At 38.8% G+C, this 12,527-nt stretch overlaps 2 protein-coding genes across 3 annotated transcripts in view; one reads left to right on the plus strand and one right to left on the minus strand.

Annotated features, from left to right (window-relative positions):
* The window catches only part of BAG1 (BAG cochaperone 1), a 105,833-nt gene extending 95,136 nt beyond the window's left edge, over positions 1 to 10,697 (minus strand). The window contains exons 1-2 of one of the 2 annotated variants that reach the window (XM_039332199.1): positions 10,445 to 10,697; positions 9,060 to 9,172 (exon numbers count right to left, since the gene is read on the minus strand). The gene's annotated coding sequence lies outside the window, so the exon portion shown is untranslated. Of the gene's footprint in view, positions 1 to 6,905; positions 6,924 to 9,059; positions 9,173 to 10,444 lie in introns of those variants that run through there. The other variant, XM_039332190.1, reaches the window with a different exon arrangement.
* Positions 10,698 to 10,813: 116 nt separating this feature from the next.
* The window catches only part of CHMP5 (charged multivesicular body protein 5), a 73,651-nt gene continuing 71,937 nt past the window's right edge, over positions 10,814 to 12,527 (plus strand). The window contains exon 1 of the mRNA XM_039332180.1: positions 10,814 to 10,975. Coding sequence (XP_039188114.1) covers positions 10,907 to 10,975 — 69 coding nt within the window. The 5' untranslated portion in view covers positions 10,814 to 10,906. The remainder of the gene's footprint in view (positions 10,976 to 12,527) is intronic.

Consider the following 12,527-nt stretch of genomic DNA (forward strand, 5'->3'; position numbering starts at 1 on the left):
CTGCTTTCTGTACCTGCCAATAAAAGTTCCTTTTGAAATGATGCCAGTTTCAAGAGTTCTGCTTTCTTGATAAAGAAACGAAGGCAGGTCTTTACATTAGGCAGGATCTGCAAAGTGGTCAACCCAGAGGACTAATCCTACCATGGGCACCATGCAAAATGATGTCTAATCACAGAGGTGAGAAGAGAGAAACCGAGCGCTTGGAGGGGGCCTCGCTGAAAGCTTGCCCAGGCAGCAACGGCTCGGACTCCACCAGGCCATCCAAAGAGGTGGACACTTGGTCGAGATGGTCGATCGGAGTGGGGAAGGACGACTGGGACACGAAACCTAGGAAAGTCACTCTCAAGTGTGGCAGCCATCAACCTGGTTGGAAGCACAAGATGGAGAGATCACTAAATGTCACTGAAGATGAGAGCGAAAGGCCAGCGTGCTCTGACCGCTTCCTCAAGCAAACCATTGGCATGCTGGTAGAGGTGTTCAAAAACCTCCAGGAAGAAGAGGCCGATCCCTACAGGGGTTCAATAGCCATAGGCTGGGACGAGGAAGAAGGCAAACCCTGGCCCTTCCACGAGCGCCTTGAAAGCCGTTGGAGTGACAGTCAAGGTCACCACCCCAGCCCGTGCCACCCCAGCTGGAGGAGATGGATGCTGAGCCAGAAGGAGGGGGATTCAACTGCCTGACTGCAAGGTTCCAGCCCTGTGGGTAAAGTACGATGGATCACCCCAGCAGTTGGGCTTTTTCCTAGCCCACATCCTAAGCTACATGCACAAATATGGGTGGGACATCCCTGGGACCGTGGAGGTGTCAGGATTGTAACCCTGGACCTGGAAGATGGCAGCTGCCCAGTGAATGGTGTCCCTACATAATGTTGATGCTCCTGAGCTCCAGAATTTTAACCTGTTTATGGCAGCCCTGAGATGCAGGTTTGAGGACTTGCTAGCCAATCAGAAAGTGCAGGAAACACTGTCATTTGAGAATATTCTCCAAACAGGTCCACTTTATACTCTGCCAGAAACTTCCCACTGCTAAAGCTCTAGCCAAATTATTTGTACTACATATATATCAGCTGCAAGGGGTCCCACAATGCATTATATCAGATGGGAATCCAGTTTACCTCCGAGTTCTGGAGAGCTTTTTTGGACCTACTTTGTACCAGTCAAGGACTGACATTAGTCATCATCCGCAAACGAATGGTGGGACAGAATGTTCAAACTCAGTATTAGAACAATACCTGAGATGCTTCATAAATTACAACAAGATAACTGTACTGAACTGTTCCCTTTCACAGAAGTCGCTTACAACAATGCACTACATTCAAGTACCAGCCACAAACCCTTCCAAGTGGCAACAGGACAAAGTTTCAACCCAATGCCTGAGTTACCTGTAAATGAGCCCACCATCCCCTCTTTGAAAGAGTGGATTAAACAGCTACAAAACAACTGGCCTGTGGTTAGAAAAGCTGTAGATGAAGCGAGGGAGTTCAGGCAGATAAGAAACAAATGAAACCCAAACCATTCAAAATAGAGGGGAAATATATCTCTCAACCAAATTTTTAAAATCCCTGCAGCCATCGAAAAAGCTAGGATCAAAATTCATACGACTCTTCCCCATAAAACACATAATTAACCCAGTAACAGTGGAATTGGAACTCCCAAAACCATTGAGACAGGTCCACCCTGTATTTCACTGCAGCCTAGTTAAATGGGAACTAACCTCTCCCCACACAACCCTTTATGGTGGAAGGGAAACAGCATTTTGAAATTAAAGAAATATTAGACTCCAGGAAACATCATGGATCGCCCCATTCAGTACATGGTGGCATGGAAAGACCTCCCACCATCACAAAATGAGTGGGTGCATAAAAAGCATGTCAGAGCTCTTTGACTGCTAAAAAAGTTCCATGCCTGTTATCCGGATAAGCCTGACTAACGTTGTTTCAACTCTCTCTCTCTCTTTGTTATTTTCTCTATCTCCAGGTGGATCTCTCATTTTTCTAGAGGGGCGGCATGTCAGAACCCTAAGTTATTAAAACAGTGCCTGTGGAAGAATATCAGTCATCAGTGGGAGGAACATATTTTATGCTGTACAATTTTCTGCCAGTTCAAGGGCTCATGGATAATACTTTAATTCAACAAAAGCCTGTAGTATATAACACTGAACCCAGGAACAAGTGTGTATGTGTAAAATGATTTTAATATTTGAAGAGCACATTGGGACTTTTATTACCTTAGATTACCATGTTCTATAAACACAAATTGAACATAAGACTTACAGTGAGGAGGGAAAAGTATTTGATTCCCTGCTGATTTTGTACATTTGCCCACTGACAAAGAAATGATCAGCTATAATTTTAATGGTAGGTTTATTTTAACAGTGAAAGACAGAATAACAACCAAAACAATCCAGAAAAACACATTTCAAAAACTTATAAATTGATTTGCATTTTAACGAGTGAAATAAGTATTTGATCCCCTATCAATCAGCAAGATTTCTGGCTCCCAGGTGTCTTTTATACAGGTAACAAGCTGAGATTAGGAGCACTCTATTAAAGGGAATGCTCCTAATCTCAGCTTGTTACCTGTATAAAAGACACCTGTTCACAGAAGGAATCAATCAAGCAGATTCCAAATTCTCCACCGTGTTCCAAGACCAAAGAACTGTCCAAGGATGTCATGACAAGATTGTAGACCTACACGAAACTGGAATGGGCTACACGACTATCGCCAAGTAGCTTGGTGAGAAGGTGACAACAGTTGGTGTGATTATTCACAAATGGAAGAAACACAAAATAACTGTCAATCTCCCCTGGTCTGGGGCTCCATACAAGATCTCACCTCATGGAGTTCCAATGATCATGAGAACAATGAGGAGTCAGCCCAGAACTATATGGGAGGATCTTGTCAATGATCTCAAGGCAGCTGGGACCATAGTCACCAAGAAATCAATTGGTAACACACTATACTGTAAAGGATTGAAATCCTGCAGTGCCCGCAAGGTCCTCCTGCTCAAGAAAGCATATATACAGACCTGTCTGACATTTGCCAATGAACATCTGAATGATTCAGAGAATTGTGTGAAAGTGTTGTGGTCAGATCAGACCAAAATTGAGCTCTTTGGCATCAACTCAACTCGCTGTGTTTGGAGGAGGAGAATGCTGCCTATGATCCCAAGAACACCATCCTCACTGTCAAACACGGAAGTGGAAACATTATGCTTTTGGAGTGTTTTTCTGCTAAGAGGACCGGACAACTTCAGCACATCAAAGGGATGATGGACAGGCCATGTATTGTCAAATCTTGGGTGAGAACCTCCTTCCCTCAGCCAGGGCATTGAAAATGGGTCGTGGATGAGTATTCTAGCATGGCAATGACCCAAAACACATGGCCAAGGTAACAAAGACCTTAATCCCATAAAACAGGTCCCCAACCCCAGGTCCATGAATCAGCACCGGGCTGTGGCATGCCAGAAACTGGTCTGCACAAACAAGCAAAGCCCCATTCACGGAATGCAGGCAATACATGAAACCACGCCCCCTCCAGTCCACAGGAAAACCTCTCTCCATGGAACCAGTCCTTGGTGCTCAAAAGGTTGGGGACTTCTGCCATAGAAAATCTGTGGAGGGAGGTGAAAGTTTGATCCACCAAATGTCAGTCTCAAAACCTTAATGACTTGGAGAAGATCTGCAAAGAGGAGTAGGACAAAATCCCTCCTGAGATGTGTGCAAACCTGGTAGCCAACTACAAGAAACATCTGACCTCTGTGGTTGCCAACAAGGGTTTTGCCACCAAGTACTAAGACATGTTTTGCGAAGAGGTCAAATACTTATTTCACTCATTAAAATGCAAATCAATTTATACCTTTTTTGAAATGCATTTTTCTGGATTTTTTTGTTGTTATTCTGTCTCTCACTTTTAAAATAAACCTACCATTAAAATTATAGACTGATCATTTCTTTGTCAGTGGGCAAATGTACAAAATCAGCAGGGGATCAAATACTTTTTTCCCTCGCTGTAGTTCAAATAGCATGTTAAACCATGCATTTTATTCAAGTTTGGTTTAGTCTCTTTATGAACCTGCAGGAATGTATAATATTCAAAATGGGTAAGAGTTGAGGATATCTGTGCTAGATTCAAAGAGCCTTTCCCGTTTTGGACACAAATATTTCATATCTCTACAATCGAGTCATTGTGTTTTTTAAATCATGAATTTCAGCTAGTGCAGTGTTTCCCAAACTTGACAATTTTAAGGCATGAGGACTTCAACTCCCAACGCTGGCTGTGGAATTCTGGGAGTTGAAGTCCACATGCCTTAAAATTGTCAAGTTTGGGAAACACTGAGCTAGTGTGTTGTATGAACCCAGCCAGTGGTTTATTCAGAAAACCTTGGTTAAGTAAAACATGATTCAGTGCAATAAGTGAAGTCTGACTCTGAGATCACATTCAGTAAAATAGCATTGATAAAAGAATTGTCTATGGTGGCAAAAAAAATAGCATTAAGTGCACACTTACAACTCAAAATTTGTAGTTGACCTTACCCTGAAAATATATATATTATTGTGGAATAAATGGGATATTATCTCCAATCATGCTGGCTCAACATAATAAAAGGACACATATCTTCTTTATGATCTATTTTGTCTATCTAAAGCAGCGGTTTCCAATCTTTCCTATCCCTGCACCCCTAGAACATTTCTGATATAACAAAAGTTCGAAATAATGGCAATGAATTATGCATATACACTATAATTTTGAAACTTCTAAACCCCAGTTTTTGCACCCCATGGAATATCGTCTTGCACCCCCAGTTGGGAACCCCTGATCTAAAGTGTTTGCATTGAACCTATAATTGTGATTTCTATGTGCATGAAATAAAATTCTATTTAAAAAGTTTTATCAGTACTGTGAGATGTAAAAACCCCAAATTTTTATACTCACAATACGAAGATAAGTCTGGTTAACAAAACAAAGATTTATTAGAGAATAATATAAAAAGAATAAAAAGAAAAGAGAATAGAATAGAATTGAAGCGTTTGCAAACGGGCCTCCTGGATCCTTCCCAATGGATTGGCTTCCAGGAGCACATTGGCCTGGTTTCAAGATCTGCATTTTATACCCCTACAATGTATGCCACATCTAAGAAGCTCTTTCATCTTTATAATGTACTTTGAAGTTGTATTTTGTTAACCTGACCTCTTCCATCCATCTGCTGTTATCTTGTTTATTTGTAATTTTCACCTAGGGTCAAAATCCCCCTTTGATAGTGATTTTTACTCAAAGTGTAAGTTCCTGTGTCCGGAGGATTTTTAGGCAGGAAATAGTAAACATTTGGTCACAATTAATTATCTTTGCTGATCATCATTTGTAGTCACTTTTACATGGGCAGGAAACAGTAAACATTCCTGTTTCATATATTGGCATTACATTGTTACATTCGCATTACAGTGTTTAGTTGTACTAAAGAGACAATTTCACATAATGGCATTACATTTCTACAATCATTTCTACAATTATTAAAAGAATAACTTTTATTTCCTTCAATCCTCCCTTCTTCTCTTCCACCTGAATTTATTCTTTTATACTTTTAACAGTTCATAACTTCCTATATTTTCTTTAGATTCCTGTGCAAGCAAGTTTTCATATTCTGAGTCTTCTTTCCCCAATGTTCCTTAAAGTATTGGGCCCATGGTCTTTCCTTCTACCAAAGAAAGTACTAAGAAAACAATAGTAGCAGAAGAAAAACTTTTCAACACATAGTCCAGGTTCTAGGAACACGTCCAATCCATTTAAGTTTTTCTCCCACTTAGATGGAAACAATTCAACAGGTGAGGCAGGTTGAAATTTCATTTTCAGGCCGTCCAGCTGCGGAGTTTTTCACTGGAGAGGATATGATGGGACTTTCCATGGACTCATGCCTTGATTCCTTAAATCAGGAGGACTTGGCATGGTTGAGACCATTCAGGACTGGTATTTCTAGGTGATAGTTCTTTTCACCTGAATCCACTCTCCAGGAACAATGGCCAGAGACAGGTGGTAAGGCAGCCTGGGCCCGTATTGAGATGGAAGACAAAACCTGCACCACAGTAACCTGCAGTTACTGAGTAACTTTCTTCTCTTCTTCATTGACATTCTTGAACCTTCATGTAACAAAAGCCTCCCATTTCAAAGAAACAAAAACAACTTTCCAGTTGAGGCCTATATTGACATGGTCTCACCACTAAATATTGTAAAGCTTTTTTTTTTTAACTTGAATTTTATCACATATTTGTTTAACTAAAATATAAATACAACCATCCTGTTTTAGAAAATATTAATCATCCCTTGCAACCCCCCTTCAGTGGCTGCTTCTGTGTTCCAGCCATTGTTTTGTTGTTGTTTTTTCTTTTTTCTTTTCAACATCCCTCTCCCATCTTGTAATATCCACCTCCCATCTTTAGTACATTCTTATTCCTTCAACATTCTAAGGCTTGTGTTAAGGCATACAATTCACATGTTTGAGCTGACCACGTTAATGGCAGTCTCCCTGCTTAATGCATGCAATTCACAAGTCTGTGCAAACCAACTTAAAACAACTTTCTTGTTTCTTTCTTCTATTATCCATTCCTTCCTTCCCTTCTGCCACTCTAGCATAACTTCTTTCTTTTCTTCTTCCATCAGTATTCAAGACTCCATAAACATACTTGGAGTCAGTGTATATTTTCTCCTTCTCCCTTTGTCATTTTTACACTTTGCTTACATGACTCTAATGGTTGGACAGGTTTTAAGAGTATAATAAGAACCCCCCCCCAGACATACCACCTTGGAATGTTCCAATACATCTTCTAAGACTGAATATCACTATCTCACACCCTGTGCACTGAACACAATTAATAAAGTGAGAGCAGCAACAACACCCACAAAGAAACTCACAAAATCAGCACATGCGGCGGTCTTGGTTTTCCTTTGGTTCTAGATAGAAAAAGAAATATAAAGTTTAGTCCTTTTTCCTCTATTACCCCCCTTTCTGTCAGGAAGATTGACTATTAGTCCATGAAGTCCTTCGGAACTTTAGCTTCAGTGGATCTCCTTGGTGAGATTCCATCTTCTACTCCTCTGGGGCTGGCACGGGCCCTTTTACTCAGGAATAATGGTCCAACTTTTTTTAGCTGTCCGGATAGCTGTCTCAGTGGTTAACAAGACGATGTAAAGTCCTTCCCAGGTTGGAGTTAGTATACCCACTGTCCTGCTTTGTATTGGTATACTGCAAAGCCCAAGGGTGGAGTTTGGGCAAGAATGCCTTTCTATTGCAGGAGAGAAAAATATCTGGACAGTTCGAGTACATATTTTCTAATTATTTTATCTTTTAATTCAATTCTTGGTAAACCCTCCTTCCCCATCTACTATCGTATCTTCATTATGTCTCTCTTTTTCTTGCTCTTTTCTTTTTCCAACTACTTTGTTATGAACAAGTGTATACCTCCTTTAGGCTTCCTGATTAAAATTGTCCACACTTGATAAGAAATGCTAATCACCAAGATGTCCCCCAAGATGTCAATTTTAGATACAAATGCCACTGGTTGCCTTTCCCCCCCACACACACACTTCTGGGTCAAAACCTCCTCCAACCTTTGTCCTTGTTTATAAATAAATTACCTAAGCAAAGAGCCAACAAAGGAGAGCTCACCAAACCCTGTTTGCATTTGTTAACACAAGCTTTTTTTCTAACAGTTTTGCATACAAATCTTTAATCAAAACAGCATAGCTATTTATAATCCCAATTTTTTTCTCAACTTCTTTGTTTTAACTTCACCAAAAATAAACAAGTTTAATAAGATATTCTGAGTTACTGAAATAGTTTTTTTTATCAAACTCTAGTATTGCTTTTAATATAAAGTTAGTCAAATTCCAATTTAATCAAATTCCATTCAAATGGAAACAAATTTCCATTAAATAGGGAAAACATTTATAAATCTAAGCAAAACAATTTAGAATCATTTCTTTTGGTTGATATTAAACAATTTAAACTCAAAAATTTCCCAAAAAAGTTGTCCAACAATTACTGACCTCTCTTTTGAATAGAAAAAATTGCAAAAACGGGCATTAAATTTTCACAGCCACCCCACCTTTCTCAAACCTGAATTCTAAGCAGAGAAAAGGTTAAAAAGATCAAACCCCCTTCTCCTTTCTCTCTCTCTCCCTCTCAAAGCAACACAGCCAGAAAAAAGCAGAGAGAAAGGGGGGGTTGTGTCTGCAGATAGAGTTTGAAAAGGCATTAACACACCTAACATTTGCAAAAGGGAGAGAGCAGAATAGGCAAGAAAATGGTATAGGATATCCTGCCTGAGCAGGTAACTTTGGGCTGCTCTTAAGAGGGAGAGGAAAAAATTAAACAAACAAACACATCTTTCTTCACTTTGTTTGTTGGCCAGACAAACAGAGTGAGGATGTTTCTTTTGGCATCTTCTTTTCTCTTGGGATTAGAAACAATTAACAGTCACATTTACCTCACACACAAAAACTTTGACACACATATACATACCAAGACAAGGAAAAGAGAACAGAAAACTGATTGGGAAAAAGGTCTTCTCACTCACACACAGAGACAAACACACATTTCTCTCATTCCCCTTATTTCCCAAAACTTCCTTTCCTACCTTAGCTCCACATGGGCAGAGCCTGGGAAACCCATTCACAGACACAAGGCATCTGCTGTTAGCAAGATGGGTTTTCCTGTTTGAAGCTACTCAATTTTACAGCGTTTTTTTCTTTAGATTTACAACAACGACTTACAACAACAACCCATCTTCTTGAGAGTTTCCCTGATTATAGTTCCCTGAGGTTCTCGATTTGACGGCCACTCAAAACTCTTAACACCAGTTTGCTTCCCTTCAGGCTGGCCTTCTCCCTTGCGGGAGTAAGGGATCTCAACCTTTCAGGTCCGCACTCCTCTAGACTTACCAGTGTTCCCAGAACACAGCCCATCACACTCACACAGCCGTTATCGCAAAAATCCTCCCACAGTCGCTCTCCTGATCACCCAGGTACAATTGCATGGTTCCCTACTTCGGGGCAAAAGTGTCTTACCTGGGCCAGTGCACTGGGTTACCTGGTCTGGGCTTCAGTTGCTGATTTTCTTCCTTTTTTCCCGTTCTTTGATTTTTGTAAACCAGAGTTGTCAATTTAGTTTGGCTCGGAGCCTGCAAAGGGAAACTAGATCTCAGATAACTCCAGGCAGTTGAAATCAACAGGTGCACTCCTCATTTTACTGAGAACAGTGTCCTCTAGAAGCTCTTAATGCCCGCATTCTCCACCAAGATTGTGAGATGTAAAAACCCCAAATTTTTATACTCACAATACGAAGATAAGTCTGGTTAACAAAACAAAGATTTATTGGAGAATAACATAAAAAGAATAAAAAGAAAAGAGAATAGAATAGAATAGAAGCATTTGCAAACGGGCCTCCTGGATCCTTCCCAATGGATTGGCTTCCAGGAGCGCACTGGCCTGATTTCAAGATCTGCATTTTATACTCCTACAATGTATGCCACATCTAAGAAGCTCTTTCATCTTTATAATGTACTTTGAAGTTGTATTTTGTTAACCTGACCTCTTCCATCCATCTGTTGTTATCTTGTTTATTTGTAATTTTCACCTAGGGTCAAAATCCCCCTTTGATAGTGATTTTTACTCAAAGTGTAAGTTCCTGTGTCCGGAGGATTTTTAGGCAGGAAATAGTAAATATTTGGTCATAATTAATTATCTTTGCTGATTACCATTTACATGCTGATTACCTTTACATGGGCAGGAAACAGTAAACATTCCTGTTTCATATATTGGCACTACATTGTTACATTTGCGTTACAGTGTTACATTTGTACTAAAGAGAGAATTTCATATAATGGCATTACATTTTTACAATTATTTTTACAATTATTAAAATAACTTTTATTTCCTTCAGTACTTAACTATTTGTTAAACCAGGATCACATGTAATTCAAATGTATAATTCAGTGATGTTGAATAGTCATTGTAGTTTATAAATTCATGTCTTAATTTATTATATGAATCCAACCAAAATCTTTCCTATTGGCTGTATTTGCATGATGCACCTACATTATCTGAATATTATGGAATATTTAATCTTTTAAACTTCAATGGTACAAAGAACTAGTAATTTCACAGACTGGGCTCACATATACTGGAGTAAAATTTGGTTGGTCTTTCCAGCATTCTATGCAAAACAAGAAATATATGCATCTAGAGTCTGAACACATTCACGGAAAAGGAACCCTAACTTTTATATTGTTAAAAGTAAATTAAGCCAGTTATTGGTCTTTTGTCCTTATTCAAGTCACTGTTAAAGCTGGTTTACCTAATTCACTAAAACATATTTAAAGATCAGTACAAATTTAGCCAGCCATTATTAAATAAAACAAACTTAACAGAATGTATAAACTCTTTTAACGTACAATGGGAACTTGTTAAAATGGTTTCCATAATAATCCAGAAAATCTTGTAGCTTTCCTTTAGTCCAATCTGTCATAGTATTTTGCCTACTATTTTGCAAAGGTAAAAAGAAGATAATAAACATTCCTAAGACTTTACTCTGTCCCTGTTACTCCAGTCTTTATTTCCATCCTTTCCTTGTTCGAAGCAAATACATCCTTGCTCTACTAACAAGTTCTCCTCCACAACGGGGTTTTCCAAAGAAACCCGGAAGAGTTTAATTTTCCTATCACCATTTTTTCTCAACATCTTCCGGCCTTTAATCCAAATGTCACTCGCAGTTTCTATCGTCCACTGATTGGTCGTTGTCTCAGAAGAGCGAGATTACTGAGCAGGCGCAATGGATAGTTTCCGGGTCCGAGGGGTTTGTGAAACTTTTCAAGTCGCTCTTTGTTTTCTATTTGGGCTGTATTTCTCCGGCTGAGATGAATCGTTTGTTCGGCAAATCGAAGCCTAAGGCGCCACCTCCGAATTTGACGGACTGTATTGGCACGGTAGGTACCACACACAGAGAGGGTATGTGGCTGGAGCATCCTTACCTATCGGCTTCTCTAGAGAAGAATATAGTCGTCGTCGAGGTTGAATCTCATTATCAGAACATTTTAGTACAGATATCTATTGGCAAATTTACTATGTTGTTTTTGATAATCTAGGGCAGTGTTTCTCAACCATGGGCCCTTTAAGATGTGTAGATTTCAACATCCAGAATTCCCCAGCCAGCTTTGCTGATTAAGGAATTCTGGGAGCTGAAGTCTACACGTCTAAAAGGGGCCAAGATTGAAAAACACTGATCTAGGGTGAATAAGAAGACGTAGTCGGTAGCAGAGCAGCATACTCATTCTCGGGAGCAATATTTACTGGTCGCGTCGAATGAGTGTTTGTAATGTAGTTTGAGCACTGAATTGCATATGGCTCCATGGCTCTGACTTGAATTGTTTAGAAGTAGTCAGTAATTTGATTCATGTCTTGCGGTGAGCCATGGTTTGCTTAACCATAGTTTGTTGAATAAATTGTTGGCTGGATTCTGAGAACGTGCTTGGCTTGATGTGGTTGTGATTTATTTAAAACCAAAGAATCTATATTATACCTGCTAATCACTTTTATCCCTTTCGTTTGCCCCTCCAAAGAATTATGTGGTTAATTCTGCCTATTTATAATGGTTTGTATCTTGTGCTTTCTAAATAACAAGTTTCATTCTACTTGGCAAGCTATTTCAAAACTAGGGGAATTGGGGAACGGATAGAGAAGTAATACTGTGCATGATCATGTTTTTGATGAGTTCTTGGATTCCAGCCACTATAATTTAGGATGTATTATGGAGGAAAATCTCAAGATAAAAGTTACCTTTTTAGTATTTAGAAGCGATGATAGGGGTACACAGAGGAACAATAAAAGTGTCAGAGTCAATTGTTACTTTTCTCTTATGTGTACTTAAGGCTTTTTAAGCAATGTAGGTGGGGATTAATTGTTTTAATTATAATGTGTGTTATAAACTAAATTTTATTCATGTTTGCATACCATGATATAGCAATTCTTTTTTAACAAGAATTTTTTTAAAAACCCTTTGTTTGTCCCTTACAACCTGTCTACAAATAAATGCTTTTAACAGTTATTTTTTATTACCTTCTCTTTAAAAAGGCTGAGCCCTGTCAAGTTGTTTTTAAAAATTAATCTCTCACTTAGTCCTAATTATTTTATTTCTTCTGTGATTCCTTTTGTGAATAGTTATTGTTGATAAACAAATATAACCATTTGCTAAAGATGGCATGTTTAGAATTAGAATATATACTGTAGAACACTTTTATATACGTATATATATTTTATTGGTTTTTTTTACATATCACCATTGATATTTGGTAAACAGTATGTTGTCTAGGTTTGTATTTACAAATAATCAGTAACATTTAATTTCTATAGTTCCATATTCCACATAGTAATTTTCCTTGATTTTCACTTCTTCCAATATTCTTTTAGCAACCTTAAATTAAAACATTTTTTTGAAAAATAACAATTAAATGTCTACGAATATCCTCCACTTGGTTATTA

Source organism: Crotalus tigris, unplaced genomic scaffold, assembly GCF_016545835.1.
Source record: "Crotalus tigris isolate CLP2741 ecotype Arizona unplaced genomic scaffold, ASM1654583v1 scf7180000017623.1712378, whole genome shotgun sequence".
In the NCBI taxonomy this organism is placed as follows: Eukaryota; Metazoa; Chordata; class Lepidosauria; order Squamata; family Viperidae; genus Crotalus; species Crotalus tigris.